Source organism: Spodoptera frugiperda, chromosome 20, assembly GCF_023101765.2.
Source record: "Spodoptera frugiperda isolate SF20-4 chromosome 20, AGI-APGP_CSIRO_Sfru_2.0, whole genome shotgun sequence".
In the NCBI taxonomy this organism is placed as follows: domain Eukaryota; kingdom Metazoa; phylum Arthropoda; class Insecta; order Lepidoptera; family Noctuidae; genus Spodoptera; species Spodoptera frugiperda.
In genome coordinates, this window is record NC_064231.1 from 7,807,004 (window position 1) to 7,821,536 (window position 14,533).

Genomic DNA, 14,533 nt, shown 5'->3' on the forward strand with positions numbered 1-14,533 from the left:
TATTTTCCAGTCTAATATATTGTTATTAGACTTCCAGTTCCAGTTAAGTCGTATTTAAAGATTACGTTCACGATAAACGTGTCGGTTTGCAACTGAAATATGCATAACATTTTTATCGTTAGTTAAATTGATTTTTAAACAGCTATTTCAATGTTTTTATACCTAACTTACAAACTAAAAATCACAATATCTACTACATATTAAACTGACCAACTTAACTTGCATAACATGACATGTGTTTAACCACACAACAACCGGTTAGGAAGAGTGGGACAACATACTGCAATCACTATAATGCGAGTGCGACTGCAATACAGATACGAAGTAAGGTAATGTGCACAACCAGTTCCCTTTAAACCGCGTTATGAGTGATACAAGTTTCAATAACAGTGTTGTTAACAATTTGACACTAAGACGAGCGATGACCCCTACCTATTACGTCATACTGACAACATATTCAACTTAACGTGTATAATATTATTTAAAATGGTAATCAATGCCCCAGCCCACTGATAATGAGTTGATAACATTCAGTAGTGTTTGCGAAGGCGTGGAACAGAGCCGGCCCGCGACATGAAACTTTGTTATTTATAACTAGAAAAATTGTTTTATTACTTATAATTTTATACGAATATAGTCATAATGTCGTTCCTCATGAGACAGTGTATTGTGAACTTGAAGAATGTCAACAGGTGTAGAACTGTGTGTGTTTTGTTGCAAACTGTGAGTATTTTAACCAGACATAATTCATTTCGTTGTTTATTTTGTTCCGAAAGAGGCAAAGAAACCGGTTTTAGGTACAATCGTCCGTTTAATGATAGACAAGTGAATTAATTTAGCAAAATTGTTAGTCGTAACGTGTCGTTACCGGCGTGATTGATAATCGTAAATTAGAAATAGTCACGAAGTCGAGTCAATCCGTCATTATTTTACAATATGCTAGTAAATTAACAAGGGATTTGCATCGTTATACAATGCGCTGCGAAGGTCAATGTTAAAGTAAAAAATAATATTACAAAACATGGTCACTTCTGCCCAATCACTAACGTAATCATTCTAATTACCTACATTACATATTTTTATCAGTGGCATACAAAAATCAGAGTAGTTTCTTCATAGCAATAAGATAACAACATTATAAAAAGACGCTACGCTTATCAACTAATTGCCAAATAACAGGGGGAGGTGCTTCAAGAGATAAGCCTCAAGGTAACATTAGTTTCGCGAAAGTAAACATAGATAAATGCAATGAGTTTAAATGATTTACCGTCACTTCAAACAGTTTTAAGGATTGCAGTGTTCAAATAAATTTATTATTAATTATTTTTTTTTGTACAAAAATAATATACTTTAACTCAATACAAAGTACTTCAACTCATCTTAAAAAAACATTAATCAAAATCAAATCAAATTTATTTTAAGAATTGTTTCTAAAATTTGTTAGTTACAATGTTCTTAGCCTATGTTAGTAATAGAATAATAACAATAAAACAAAACAATGAAAGAAATTCAGGCAGTTGCATTGCATTAAACAATTCAAATATTTATTATATTTTATGTGTAAAAGAAATTGAAAATAATCCCCTGAATACCAAACTATGTTCCTCAGTCCAATGTTCCTACTTGTACATTTGTGAGAACAGATGTTAATGAGGCAAAACGGAACTGCCATACATTTCCGTTGCGCCTCATTACCTTCTTTTCAACGAAGAATACATATTTAAGCATGTTTCCGTAGATACTGATACCATGTATTTATAACCTATGCTAATCTCCATAAAGTCATATTCACCGGCGAAATATATACAGTAACCTAATTTATGCTACTGACGGACTTAGTACTACCTACTGGTATTTAGTACATAAAAGTGAAGTTGTCTGGAACAAATAACCTAATGTGGTAAGACTGTCCATTGCTGTATACTATATAAAATATTGCAGCTATCCTAAAAAAACGTAAGATATGCAATAAAGCAATAAAGTCTTCGGACCTAACTAACTACGTTCATTCTGCTACTTTTTCTTTAATTGATTTTGTCTGGACTTTAAAACAGACTAAGACCTATGAGTTTGTTTCGGCATTTCTTCTCAGAGTAGTCCGATAGGAAATGTCGGCCTCATCTAATTATTTATAAGATTGACGTGTATAAGAGTTACATTGTAACCTATTTGCAAAAATAAATAATTATCATTTATCTACAATTTTTTCAAACTAAATCCGATTAATTCATAGTTGTTTCAGCACATGCACATACGCCTTATTTTATCCTATCTCTAATTTCAGGAGAGGCAACTATCAAGATGTTCAGCGAATATTTTGAAACGCAGTATACTGTTATCCGAAGTCCATCTTCGACACAGGAAGTTTCATACGAGTCAAATTTTCAACAAAGTCGTCGCATTCAAACTGTCAGACATCGGTGAGGGAATACGAGAAGTTGTTATAAAAGAATGGTAAGAAAATCTTCAAAAGTTTAAGGCCTACATAAACTTTGGTGTAATGCGGAAAAAAATAATTTAGAATTATAAAGAAGACCACCAAAAACATAAATCAACCGCATCACAAGCTCCTTTTTCTGCATGGAATTGAAGTTATAATAATTTGAGTAGGTGATTAAAACAACTATTTGTCCTGTCTTTAAAATGCCGATTCAAGGTTTAGATAAATAATGAAATACTAACGTATTAACTCTCTATTGAATGCCTTATTATAAACGTTATCTTTGGAATTATGCTCAACTCGCGTATGATGTAATAATTCTGTATTTATCATACTTATACATTTAGGTACAAACAGTATTTATTTACTTGTTTTAGAAACTGCTAAAGTTCATTAGTTACTGTCAACGTAATCTTTCGTTAATAATAGATAACATAATTATTTATTACATGTCTGTTATGTCAGATTTTTACAAGCGTAAATATGCTTTCAGTTCGTGTTTGACGACTTTTACCTCTTTTTTAAGGGAGGAAAATCATTTAATTCCTTTACTCGCCTTGGGTGAGATGAGAGCTAGTGTCAGATTCTTACTAACGAAAAACCACCTCGTTACTACTCCTGCTGCACTCACTCACTTTTCGCTATATGCATCTTCGTACTTATAATTTCGAAAATGGAATAACTGTTAATCTGTCAATCGTGTTTGCAACAACAACACCTAAATTAACTAACCTATAAAGTATATATTAAACTGAAGATCCCTTTCCTCATATTTCCAGGTTCGTGAAGGTCGGTGACAAGGTGCAGCAGTTCGACAATATCTGCGAGGTGCAGAGTGACAAGGCAGCAGTAACGATCACCAGTCGATACGACGGCGTGGTCACCAAACTCTACCACGATGTAGACCAGACGGCGCTGGTGGGCCAACCACTTGTTGACATCGAAGTGCAGGGCGCTGCTGATGAAGGTTTGTTTCAGTTTGAACCTTGGTGTGTTTAGGTTAAGGTTGTTTTTAAGTTGGATGTTAGGTTAGCTAGGTACTAGAAAATTGTTGGTGAATATAGTAGTGAGTATTTAATACAGCCATGCAACATTGTTATAAGGTTTCCCAATAAGTTTCTAAATGCTCCATAATTAAAACGACCTAGGAATGTGGATATGAATGAACTACTTTTCTGATCCAAACGAAGAGTATTCAACGTGATATTACAATTCTATGTTTTAGATAATATTTTTAGAGTTTTAGATGATCGGGATATTTACCATGTTTTTAAATTTCTATGAGTTTCCGATATTTCATCTTCTCTTTTCTTATTTTTTCAGGTTCTTCCGAATCAACCCAGAAACCAGCTGTTGCTAGTCAAGAGGAACAAAAAGAAGAAAAGCCCCAAAGAGTAAAAGTACTAACTACACCTTCCGTTAGGAGGATAGCTGCACAGTTCAAAGTTAGTAAAAAAGCCCAATACATTACCCTATTAAATTTATTCAATGATAAAATATATCTTTTGTAGCCTTGTAAGTTAACATTGACATGAACTTGCTTTTACATTAGAAGGCACCCAACCAAATCCGTCCAGGATATTTGAATGTCAGTCAAGAATGATTATTGTTAAATATTTTTGGTATATATTTTTATTGACATTAATACATTAGAAGCCATATCGGACAATTCTGACCAACGCTAGTCGAGGAGTAACCTTTCCCAGTTTTTTGGCAGTGAAAGGCTTAATAAAACTTAATTTTCTTTAAGGTAGACTTAAGCACGGTTAAAGCTACAGGCAGAAATGGAAGAGTACTCAAAGAAGATATGCTTGCCCACTTGAATATTGACTCGGACGGTTCGAACAGAGTAACTGACCCTGACCCAACCAGTGTGGCTGCTGTGCAAATACCCATGACTCCAGCTCAAGCCAAAGTCGAAGTTCTAATGGAAGACCGAGTTGTTCCTGTTAGTGGTTTCACTAAAGCCATGGTGAAATCGATGACTGAAGCCATGGTAAGAAAAAGTAACTAGCCTTTATGAACAAAATTTATAAAAACAAAAATTAGTCACGCCTTTTTACCTCCGAAGGAGTAGGCAGAGGTGCACATTACGGCACGTAATTGCCCCTATACATATAATGTACACCCAATTTTCACCATTTGTGTTGTGTTATGTGTAATAGGGGTGAGCTTATTGATCAAGCCTTTATTAGAGCTGAGAAATTACAGCTGGCCTTATGTACGACCACAAAAAGATTATATATGCAAACTAATTCATGGCCTGCATTCAAGTAGCGAGCTTAAGCTTTTTGTTTGTTGCTTTGGCGTCCTATTTTACCTTTTAATTCCCCTTGAAGAAAATAACCTATACGCATGTTACTTTTTCCAGAAAATTCCACACTTCGGTTACAGCGACGAATACGATGTTTCCAAATTAGTCGAATCCCGTGAAGCGTTGAAGAACATTGCACTATCTCGGGGAGTGAAGTTGACGTACATGCCAATCATTATCAAAGCTACTTCCCTAGGCTTGGAAAACATTCCCATACTGAACAGCAGTCTGGACAGCACTTGTGAACATCTCACTTACAAAGCAAGTCACAACATTGGAGTAGCAATGGACACACCAAATGGTTTAGTAGTTCCTGTTATTAAGGTAAAATACCGTAAAACGGGGTGAATAGAATTCGAGGGGTGAATAGATAGGTACAGAAGAGGGGCGAATAAATGTTGGGAAAATATTCTGGCATCTATTCACCCTATTCTTGTCTCTATTCATCTATTCAATTGTATCACCCCGTTTTACTTAAGTTTCCTAGTTTTTAACCATCTTATCCGATTTTTCTTTCGGATCTCATCTTAATTTTGTTCTTTATTTCCAGAATGTACAAAATAAAACTATACTCGACATAGCTCGTGAACTCAATACTCTTCAAGAAAAAGGATCTAAAGGACAACTAGGACTCGCCGAAATATCTGGGGGAACATTTACTCTATCAAACATTGGCATTGTAAGTAGATTCGTATAATTGCACACAGCCAAAATTAGATCAAATGTATGGTAAATAATGTTAACATTAATTTGAAAATTTTAGATTGGCGGGACCTACACCAAACCTGTTATATTGCCACCTCAAGTAGCTATTGGTGCACTTGGAAAAATACAGGTACGTAAAACTTCATTATTTTATTTATACCCATTAATTTCATAAGTTCCACAATAAATTAAATAATATCTTGTTCCAGGTACTACCAAGGTTCGATGCGGAAGGCAATATAAGAAAGGCTCACATACTCACAGTGAGTTTCTCAGCAGACCACAGAGTCATAGATGGCGTCACCATGGCACGTTTCTCAAATCACCTAAAGAACTACCTCGAAAACCCATACACGCTATTACTGGACTTATAGGAAATATAGTTTTAAGTATTTTTTATTATATAGATACAAATTTAAAAAATCCATGGTTAATTCTTTCCAACTTATATTAAACCTCGTTACATGTTTCAAAATTTTAAAAGAACCTACACAATGTTTTTTAAATGCTTGTTTTATTTTTTTAAATAAAAGCGTGAATTACGATTGATAGTTTTATTCTTAAAAGTAACACGTTTAGACAAATTACAGAAAAGCCAGTCGGAACCTATTAGGGGAAAATACTCTTTGCTTAGAAGTATGACAGTAGTCTATGTATTCTGCACCTATGCTTAAAAAGTACCAGATTAAATAATTTGAAAAACGAATAAGTGGCGATCACCGTGCTTGGAACATGATGCGCGCTACTAAAGGTCTTACATAGAAATGCAGAAACATAACTCCAGTCGAAAACTCCTAAATGGTGATTCCTTACATTCCGCCTAGCTTTTGTAGCCAGTACAGATTTAAAAGTACCAATACACTCATGTATAAAAAATCCATCTTAAAAATTTGCCATATCTTTTAGATTTTACATTAGACCAGTACCGACGATGTCTGCTAAAAACCAATTCTTGGAGATTACGATGCGATTCATAAATTAGTCAACATTTGACACGAACATGTTCTACCATAGATTTAAGGAATGAACTAGGTATTTTTCGTCGTGAACGTGTCGTCAACGTCATTCATAATTTAGTCGTCATTCTTCATGGGGGTTTTAAACTTATATTTAAACTGACGTTACAAGAAATTGTTGGGTAAATGAAGTGCCATCGCTATTTTTTCCAAAAACCCCCAAGATTTACAAATTACAATAATCCTATATGAATCGTATCCAATTATCGCCGTAGTACTTCAAAACGTGTGACCTTGAAGTAAGCTATGGTCCATTCTGGAATACAGTGTGGCGTATATTCACGATGAAATCTGGCAAATATCTCAGTAAATATCAGAGCCTCAATGCTATTGATTGGAGCCCATTTTAACGCCAAAAACGCCATATCCACATCACAAAATTTCTTTTCTGAAAAATATAATTAAATTTATTGAACACATAAATTAAAGTTACATTTGTTTTGATTTTTAATACCGTTTATCAAGTAAAATCCGTCGATATCGGATAAATCCATTAACTTATCAGTTCTAGATTAATATTACGTATCATAAATATCTTTACAATTAATTACAGTTGGTTGGTATGCAGTTTTCAAATCCTGGTACAGTAAAGAATAAAGATAAACTTCTAAAAAAATTAGGTTCTCAGTTTGACCTGTATTCAGCACAGAGTATTTGATTATAACTCAGTTTACGTAATTGCACAAAGATTTTCACACATTCGCCTTATTTAAAAAAGTTTGATTCTCGAACTCTCGTAACAGACGAGCTTGTTGTAAAGCATAATGTAATGCGATTGCTTTACATTAGGAGCAAGCCGCGCTCTTCCATAACCTATTAGGTACGGAGACTTCCGTAGCATAGTAGGTACGGAAACTTTGGTAGCCAAGTAGTAACAGAAATCTACGTGGCCTGTTAGGTACGATTACTTTCGTAACCTGCTAGGCAAGAAAACTATTGTAGTCTATTGACGTCTATCATCAAAGATAGGACTCGGTCGAAACTAACACCATTTACGACATATATTCTTTGATCATTCAAAATTTAAGGGGATACAACACTCTAGGGGAATTAATTATCTTATCCAGAGATTAAATTTAATGGAATCTTTAATATCAAATTAAATCATTGCATCAATTACCTACTTAAGCAAACATTTCTATCTAATCTTATTATTCCATCGCCTTAAATGTGATATAATAAAACAATAACCAATGAGTGGTAATATTATTTAAGTACATACGTTGCTACCTGTGTATAATATTGTAAAGTTTGTACCTACTCCTAAGTAACACTGATAACAATAGATACGTATAAAGAATCATTCAATTCAGTGCAGTTTTTTTTAAATTATGTAACACAAACACTTCCACTACTAAGTTTTCTAGAAGGTTTTTCTAGAAGCTACTTATCTATGAAGTTATTAAATATGTAGGCAGATCTGTAAAGGTAAAATAAAGCCTACTTACCACCTATCCTAATAAAATAAACTTTGCGAGGGGATGAGATTTGTATATCATCATTTTTGAGTGCTAGTAGGGAGCGCTGCTTTTCGCCCCAGTTGCGATCTAATTCTCGCATCAAACTCAGCCGCGCTGCTTTTGTCAACAAGCCATTAAGCTCCTTTAGCTGGCCCGAACTAATGACTTGTGTCACTCTTGATATAGCCTGACGAAATAGATACAAGTTTTAATAGAAGTACGAGAAAATAACACCAATGCAATCTATAACCACTAATAGATGATATATGACCTTAATGAATATGTTTTTAACAACAAAAAAAAACATTGTTATCTTGTATTTAGTTAAATCTTAGATATAAACATATATAATAAAAGTTTACAACACCTGTTTGGTCCCAAATTTAAAGTCTCGCTCATGAAATGACGGATCCCAAATATTTCGAAGGACGCTGAAGTCAATTTTTATCATTAACCATGTAAAAGGATTTTGCAATAAAATTAACCTGGGCACTCGCCTCTTTCGGTTTTTTTGGGGGTTGTCGTTTCTACTGCTAAATCCAAAGGACCTTTGAAACTCTTTGATAAAGCTTAGAGAACCCTTTGCAGGTTGAATAAATTTATCATCGCCGCAATCATTTCTCCGAGGCTCTAGTTGCCGAAATTCAAGAGACTGATTATAGAAGTTGGTATTTAATATATAGTTTGGAATGGGATTGTGTGATATAGCAGGGATATTTTTAGTTAAACAACAAAGACTGTGAAAATTTGTTGCAAAGACACGTGTTGCAACTGGACACATACGCCTCGGAAGGATAATTATTGGTGATGCCATCTGAAAACCATATAAAAAGGTTTGTAATTTGCTGAAAAGTTAAGAAGTTTGAGTTCTTAAATATACGAGATTTAAGTGCAGGTATTCTTGAACACACCGCATGAAGGAAAGGCAAGTAAACAAACAAACAGAGTTTCTCATTTGAAATATTAGTAAGGATTAGTTTTCTTGGTATTAATGAAGACTCACCATAACTCCATGGCATTTTACTCAGTGTTTCCAATTATTATACTCCTGATAAGCAGTGATCTTTTCCATTTTTATATATATTACGTCAGATTGAAATTTTTGCACTGAAATTTGTATAAAATGTATTTAAATAAATTAAATGGCCATATTGTCTAAAATGTGTCACGAAAAATTTTATGGTTTCTGTGTAATTTTAAAGTCATTTTGACATAAATTATTTGTCGAAATTTTACTTTTAATCTACCTAATGGTTAGTAAAGTTTCTTATAAATAAGATAGACCTTTTTATGTAAATTGTAACAGTGATCGTGTAAATAAACACTTGCTAAAAATTTTGTACAACAAACTTTGTGTGAAAGCATTTCATGGCACAAATCCTACGCATCTTCAAAGCATCTTGGACGATATCTCTACTAACGAAGTTTAAAAAATCTATATTTCTTTTGTAGTATTCAGTAAATAGTTTGCTACGCAGATTTAGGATTATTTTCCTGGTCAATAAGTTAGGATCAATATAAACTCCTAATAGAACATGGTTCCTACCCGCTACAATCCTTACATACTTCTTGTATTCACATTTAAAAAGTTAAAGTAACTATTTAGACCTACAAGTTTTGAATGGTCTCCCCTCCCACCAAGGCAAAGGTCAAAACTGGCGAAAACTTTAGAATAAAAGAATCAATGAATGGAAAACCTTCAGTTTTTAAATATAAATATTGGGATTAGGAAAAACCTAGTTGGACGCAGATAGATAAAATACGTAATCTATAATTATATACTATGTAGCTAAGTAGGTACTTACGTACTGACTCTATTCAATATCGTGACTAAGGAAAACAAAAATAAAATTTAGATAGATAAGTTTTGTCATGTAATCTGAAAACAACCATACAAACATAACAATATGGTCTATTATCTATTATAGATTGTTATATGAGATTTAAATACTTTCATACGTATTAGTATATATGACTATTCAATAGCGTCACATGGTCGTGCAATTGAATAAAATGTTTCGGTTCCACTTGGTTGGGTTTCTATGACCGCAGTGTGATTTCCCGCTTTACTATACTTTACAATAAATAAGTAACACAGTGCTAATGACAGTACAGACCGTTGTTCCTTGTGATTCGAACAGAATCATAAATCATTCAATCGTAGTATTAATTACCCTAATCACAGTACGCTTATTTAATAACAAAATTGATTGTGATTGCAATTTGATAATTATCTTAAGCCAGTGCTACACGGTATCATCGACAGGCGTTGGAAATCAATTGGAAAGGTTATTTTTATATAAAATTGTTTCTTATCGTCAGCTTTTTTGTCCGTCTCAATAACATTACTACCGTGTGTCCATAGCCTTAATCTTGATCCAAGTGTCATATTATCTATGTGCTGAGTACGTATAAATTCAAGATAGTGCAGATACTTGCTCAGTTTCGGCAAAATTTTCATCGGTAAGTGTTTTGTTTTATTGATTTCGTAAGATAATTTGTTATTAAGATCTTTTTATAAAGATAAATATAAAATTACGAATGTCTCTAGAACTTTATCGGCCTAGTATTTGATTCCATTGCAGGGCCTCATATAGCGCCGTAACGTATATACATTTTTTTATTTTTTAAATACTAACATTAAACACAAAGTCTGGACTGATTATATCTTGTGTTTAAGATGTAGAATTTATCTAAGTATAGCCACTGCTCTAATACTAACTACCTGCGAACCAACTGTGAAAATTTGGGATAAAACTAACTCTAATAAAATCCTATAAATTACAGAGATGTGGTCGGTGTTAGCCGGAGTATTGGCGATCGCGTCGCTAGGCGCGGCTTGCACCCCCAGTTTGACCACCGTCAGTGGTACCCACGCACCGGTCACCGTCTGCTCTGGTGCTCTCATCTTCGCTGATGACTTCGACACTTTCGACCTCGAGAAATGGCAGCACGAGAACACTTTAGCTGGTGGTGGTGTAAGTATTTAATGGCACTGATTTTTTTATAGGACATTTTGAATCTTACCTGCAAGATGATTCACAAGTGCTCTAGCACTATAGCTTATAGCTCCCTTTCCAATTGACTGCACGGTTGGTGCGGTGGCTGGGCAACTGGCTGCCGCGCAACGGGTAGCGGGTTCGATTCCCGCACGGAGCAACTCTTTGTGTGGTCCACAAATTGTTGTTTCGTGTCTGGGTGTAATGTGCATGTGAACTTGTATGTTTGTAAACGCACCCACGACACAGGAGAAAATCCTAGTGTGGGGCAACGTTTTAAAAAAAAAAAAATTATTCCATCCATTATGGTCATACATAGGTACTTTATTAATTGTTAGTGAGATTCGTTCCCATACCCGCAACTTTTTACGGACAAAAAACAACTTCATCTCTTCAAATAAATGCGGAAACTGTATGACCTACCTAATGCGGAGTGACTAAATCAATGCTTTCCGGAATTGTCCGAATAACTAGTAGTGCACAAAATATTACCGGATTGATTTCCTTACAAACAGCCGCGTTAACGCGTCTCGTTCTACAAACATAAATAATCCTATAATTGTGTTATTTCATTCTAGAACTGGGAGTTCCAATACTACGGCAACAATCGCACCAACTCTTTCGTGCGCAGTGGAAGTTTGTTCATCCGTCCCTCTCTAACATCAGACGAGTTCGGAGAAGCTTTCCTCTCATCTGGACACTGGAACGTCGAGGGTGGTGCTCCTGCTGATAGGTAAACAATCATTTCATTTACTTGTTTAACTCTAAACATAGAGTCATCGTCATTTGTTGATCAGAGCCTTCATAAAATGGGTTTACCATATGTTAAGTACCAGGGTTGGCGCAAAGGGTTGAAATCCGAGAGTATATACCAGGGATTCTTAAATGAAACCACTATACTGTATAAATAGTTTGTGAAGAAAATCGTAGTACATATAAAAAACTCAGTTTATCAAAGTGAGCTGCTGCCTGATCTTTGAAAGTCCCTAGTGACAAATATATTCTCTTTTGGCGACACAACACGACCACCCACTTCTCTATACTTTTCTCCATGAGAGCAATGTACACAAAAAAACCCAAAACCACATTATTTTATGCTAATCCGATAACGAAAGCGCACGTCTCAAAAGGATTAAGTATTATTAAATTGATAATAGGTATATAGGTAATGTAGGTACACTAATTAATAATCCTCTTAAATGATGCCCGATCTCTGATTGCGGTAGCGACTTTCTTGTGGTCATAACGACTAGGTATATAAAAGTACTGCAGCTGATTACTTAAACACTTATCATATCATTTTAGGTACCACAGAAGCTAAAATTAATGGAATCTTGTCTTGATTATTAGTAACTAATCTGCTGATTAGGTACTTATAGATAAACTGCTTTGCAGCAATAATAACACACGCTCAAAATAGGAACGTAGTTTTATCGGTTTATAACATGCTTGAGCCAAATTCAACAAGGGTTGAATTACAAATCTCTCATCAGCCAACTTTTTACATGTGTTATCTCACCCTAGTCGCCTCTAGCCTTTATTTTGTAAAGGTAGGCAGGAACCACATATTGTGTATAGTTTATCCGCTTTAATGAATACTAACTTCATTTATTTTTATAGATGCACAAATCCACAATGGTGGGGTTGCGAGAGAACAGGCACACCGACCAACATTTTGAACCCAATCAAGAGTGCTCGTGTCCGTACCGTCAATTCCTTCAGCTTCCGTTACGGACGCCTCGAAGTCCGCGCTAAAATGCCCGCCGGAGATTGGCTGTGGCCAGGTAAGTTGTATACTCGTAATATTTTAAACTTTTTTGTTGTATAATTGAGTTCCTACTTCGTATATTTGAGACTGTAAAACTCTGAGATCCAATTCACAAGATACCTAAATAGGTAGTCAGTTTTTGGGACATGTGCCCTACCTTAAAATCGCGGAAAATTAGCAAAGTATATTATATCACAATGTTTTCTTCTTTTTATAGCTATCTGGTTGATGCCTGCGTACAACACTTACGGCACTTGGCCCGCATCAGGAGAGATTGACTTAGTTGAGTCCCGAGGCAACCGTAACATGTTCCACAATGGTGTCCATATCGGTACACAGGTAAAAAGAAAGCAATCCTTCACCATTCGATAGATAATGCTGAACTTAATAATCATTTATTTATACTGTTTAGTTTAGTTACTATTGACCTCCTAAAAAGCATCAGAAATGGGCAGTTGAATTGGAATGTCATTTTATGATTATTTACAGGAAGCAGGTTCAACCTTGCACTACGGACCTTACCCAGCGATGAACGGTTGGGAGCGCGCCCATTGGGTCAGAAGGAACCCTGCTGGCTACAACAGCAACTTCCACCGTTACCAACTTGAATGGACACCAAGTAAGTTACAAACACTTAAAAGTCAACTTAACTTTCAATATCGTAAGACTTAAAATCGTGTGAATTAAATTACATCTTTGCAATCATTAAAAAGTAAACCTAACTTTCTAGACTATAAGATTTAAAATCGTGTGTATAGCATTAAATAACATCTAATGGAATGTCTTCACAGCTTACTTGCGATTCAGTATCGACGACATGGAGCTTGGACGTGTAACCCCCGGCAATGGCGGCTTCTGGGAATACGGTGGTTTCAACAGCAACCCTAACATTGAGAACCCATGGAGATTCGGAAGCAGAATGGCGCCTTTCGATGAGAAGGTAAGGATGGAAGGCTACCTAAAAAATTTTGATATCACACGCACTCAAGCGTGGTACATACGTCATACACAAATAAAATGTTAAACCCCAGTGTCCAAAACTCACACCAAGGGACAATCAATAGCTAAACATTTGATGATCTAAGTTCTTCGAGCCCCTGTTCATAAGGAGTTTGTTTGTTTTATTTTTAGGCGAAAATAGCAAACTATATGTACTTATAAAAAATATATGTATTTTTAAAATGTTGTCTTTAACATTGTCTTCTTTGATCATTGTTTTGTTAAAATCACTGAGAGATTAATCGACTGTTCATTTCAGTTCTACCTTATCATGAATGTGGCTGTCGGTGGTACCAACGGATTCTTCCCTGATGGCGTCAGCAACCCATCACCCAAACCCTGGTGGAACGGATCACCAACCGTAAGCATCTTCAATTATTTCTTATTAATTTGTGTTTTAACGAAAAAAATCTCCCTTTCTATTTCAACCTATTACTAATTGTAAATCTTCCCGCGATTATGCGCTTTTTCCAAATAAAATTGTACTTTATACATATACTAAATGTCTTTCTACATCTTATCATAGGCCGCAAGAGACTTCTGGAACGCGAGATCAGCTTGGTTGAACACCTGGAACCTGAATGTCAACGATGGATCGGACGCATCCATGCAAGTCGACTACGTCCGCATCTGGGCTTTGTAAACGAACATCTACTTACAAGTCAAAAGTGTACTGCTAAATAATATCCTATTAAGTGCACAATAAGACTGAAATTGCAATACATTATTTTTAAGTATTTTCTTTTTTTATTAATTTTAGCAACCCAAGCCTAGTTCGTGCCAAAGAAAGAGATGCAGATAGGTGAGAAGGGAACGAAACTATAATTTTCTT

General features: G+C 35.1%; 3 protein-coding genes across 3 annotated transcripts; 2 read left to right on the forward strand and 1 right to left on the reverse strand.

The window, feature by feature from the left end:
* Window positions 1–358: 358 nt before the first annotated feature.
* LOC118281624 (lipoamide acyltransferase component of branched-chain alpha-keto acid dehydrogenase complex, mitochondrial) lies at window positions 359–6,004 on the forward strand. Its single transcript, XM_035602251.2, has 9 exons — window positions 359–723; window positions 2,285–2,454; window positions 3,220–3,407; window positions 3,764–3,885; window positions 4,191–4,436; window positions 4,812–5,078; window positions 5,305–5,433; window positions 5,518–5,589; window positions 5,669–6,004. Exons 1-9 carry the CDS (start codon window positions 643–645, stop codon window positions 5,831–5,833), a joined length of 1,440 nt encoding a protein of 479 aa, XP_035458144.2. The 5' UTR covers window positions 359–642; the 3' UTR covers window positions 5,834–6,004.
* Window positions 5,999–9,150, reverse strand: LOC118281619 (m-AAA protease-interacting protein 1, mitochondrial-like). The gene is made up of 4 exons (XM_035602242.2): window positions 8,939–9,150; window positions 8,303–8,749; window positions 7,924–8,122; window positions 5,999–6,863 (listed from the first exon to the last, which is right to left on the reverse strand). The coding sequence occupies exons 1-4, from the start codon at window positions 8,939–8,941 to the stop codon at window positions 6,679–6,681; spliced, it is 834 nt and encodes a 277-aa protein (XP_035458135.1). The 5' UTR covers window positions 8,942–9,150; the 3' UTR covers window positions 5,999–6,678.
* Window positions 9,151–10,246: 1,096 nt separating this feature from the next.
* On the forward strand, window positions 10,247–14,438 carry LOC118281636 (beta-1,3-glucan-binding protein). The gene is made up of 9 exons (XM_035602265.2): window positions 10,247–10,398; window positions 10,723–10,913; window positions 11,513–11,667; window positions 12,555–12,718; window positions 12,920–13,041; window positions 13,192–13,321; window positions 13,494–13,642; window positions 13,961–14,062; window positions 14,228–14,438. The coding sequence occupies exons 2-9, from the start codon at window positions 10,725–10,727 to the stop codon at window positions 14,342–14,344; spliced, it is 1,128 nt and encodes a 375-aa protein (XP_035458158.1). The 5' UTR covers window positions 10,247–10,398; window positions 10,723–10,724; the 3' UTR covers window positions 14,345–14,438.
* The last annotated feature ends 95 nt before the right edge of the window (window positions 14,439–14,533 follow it).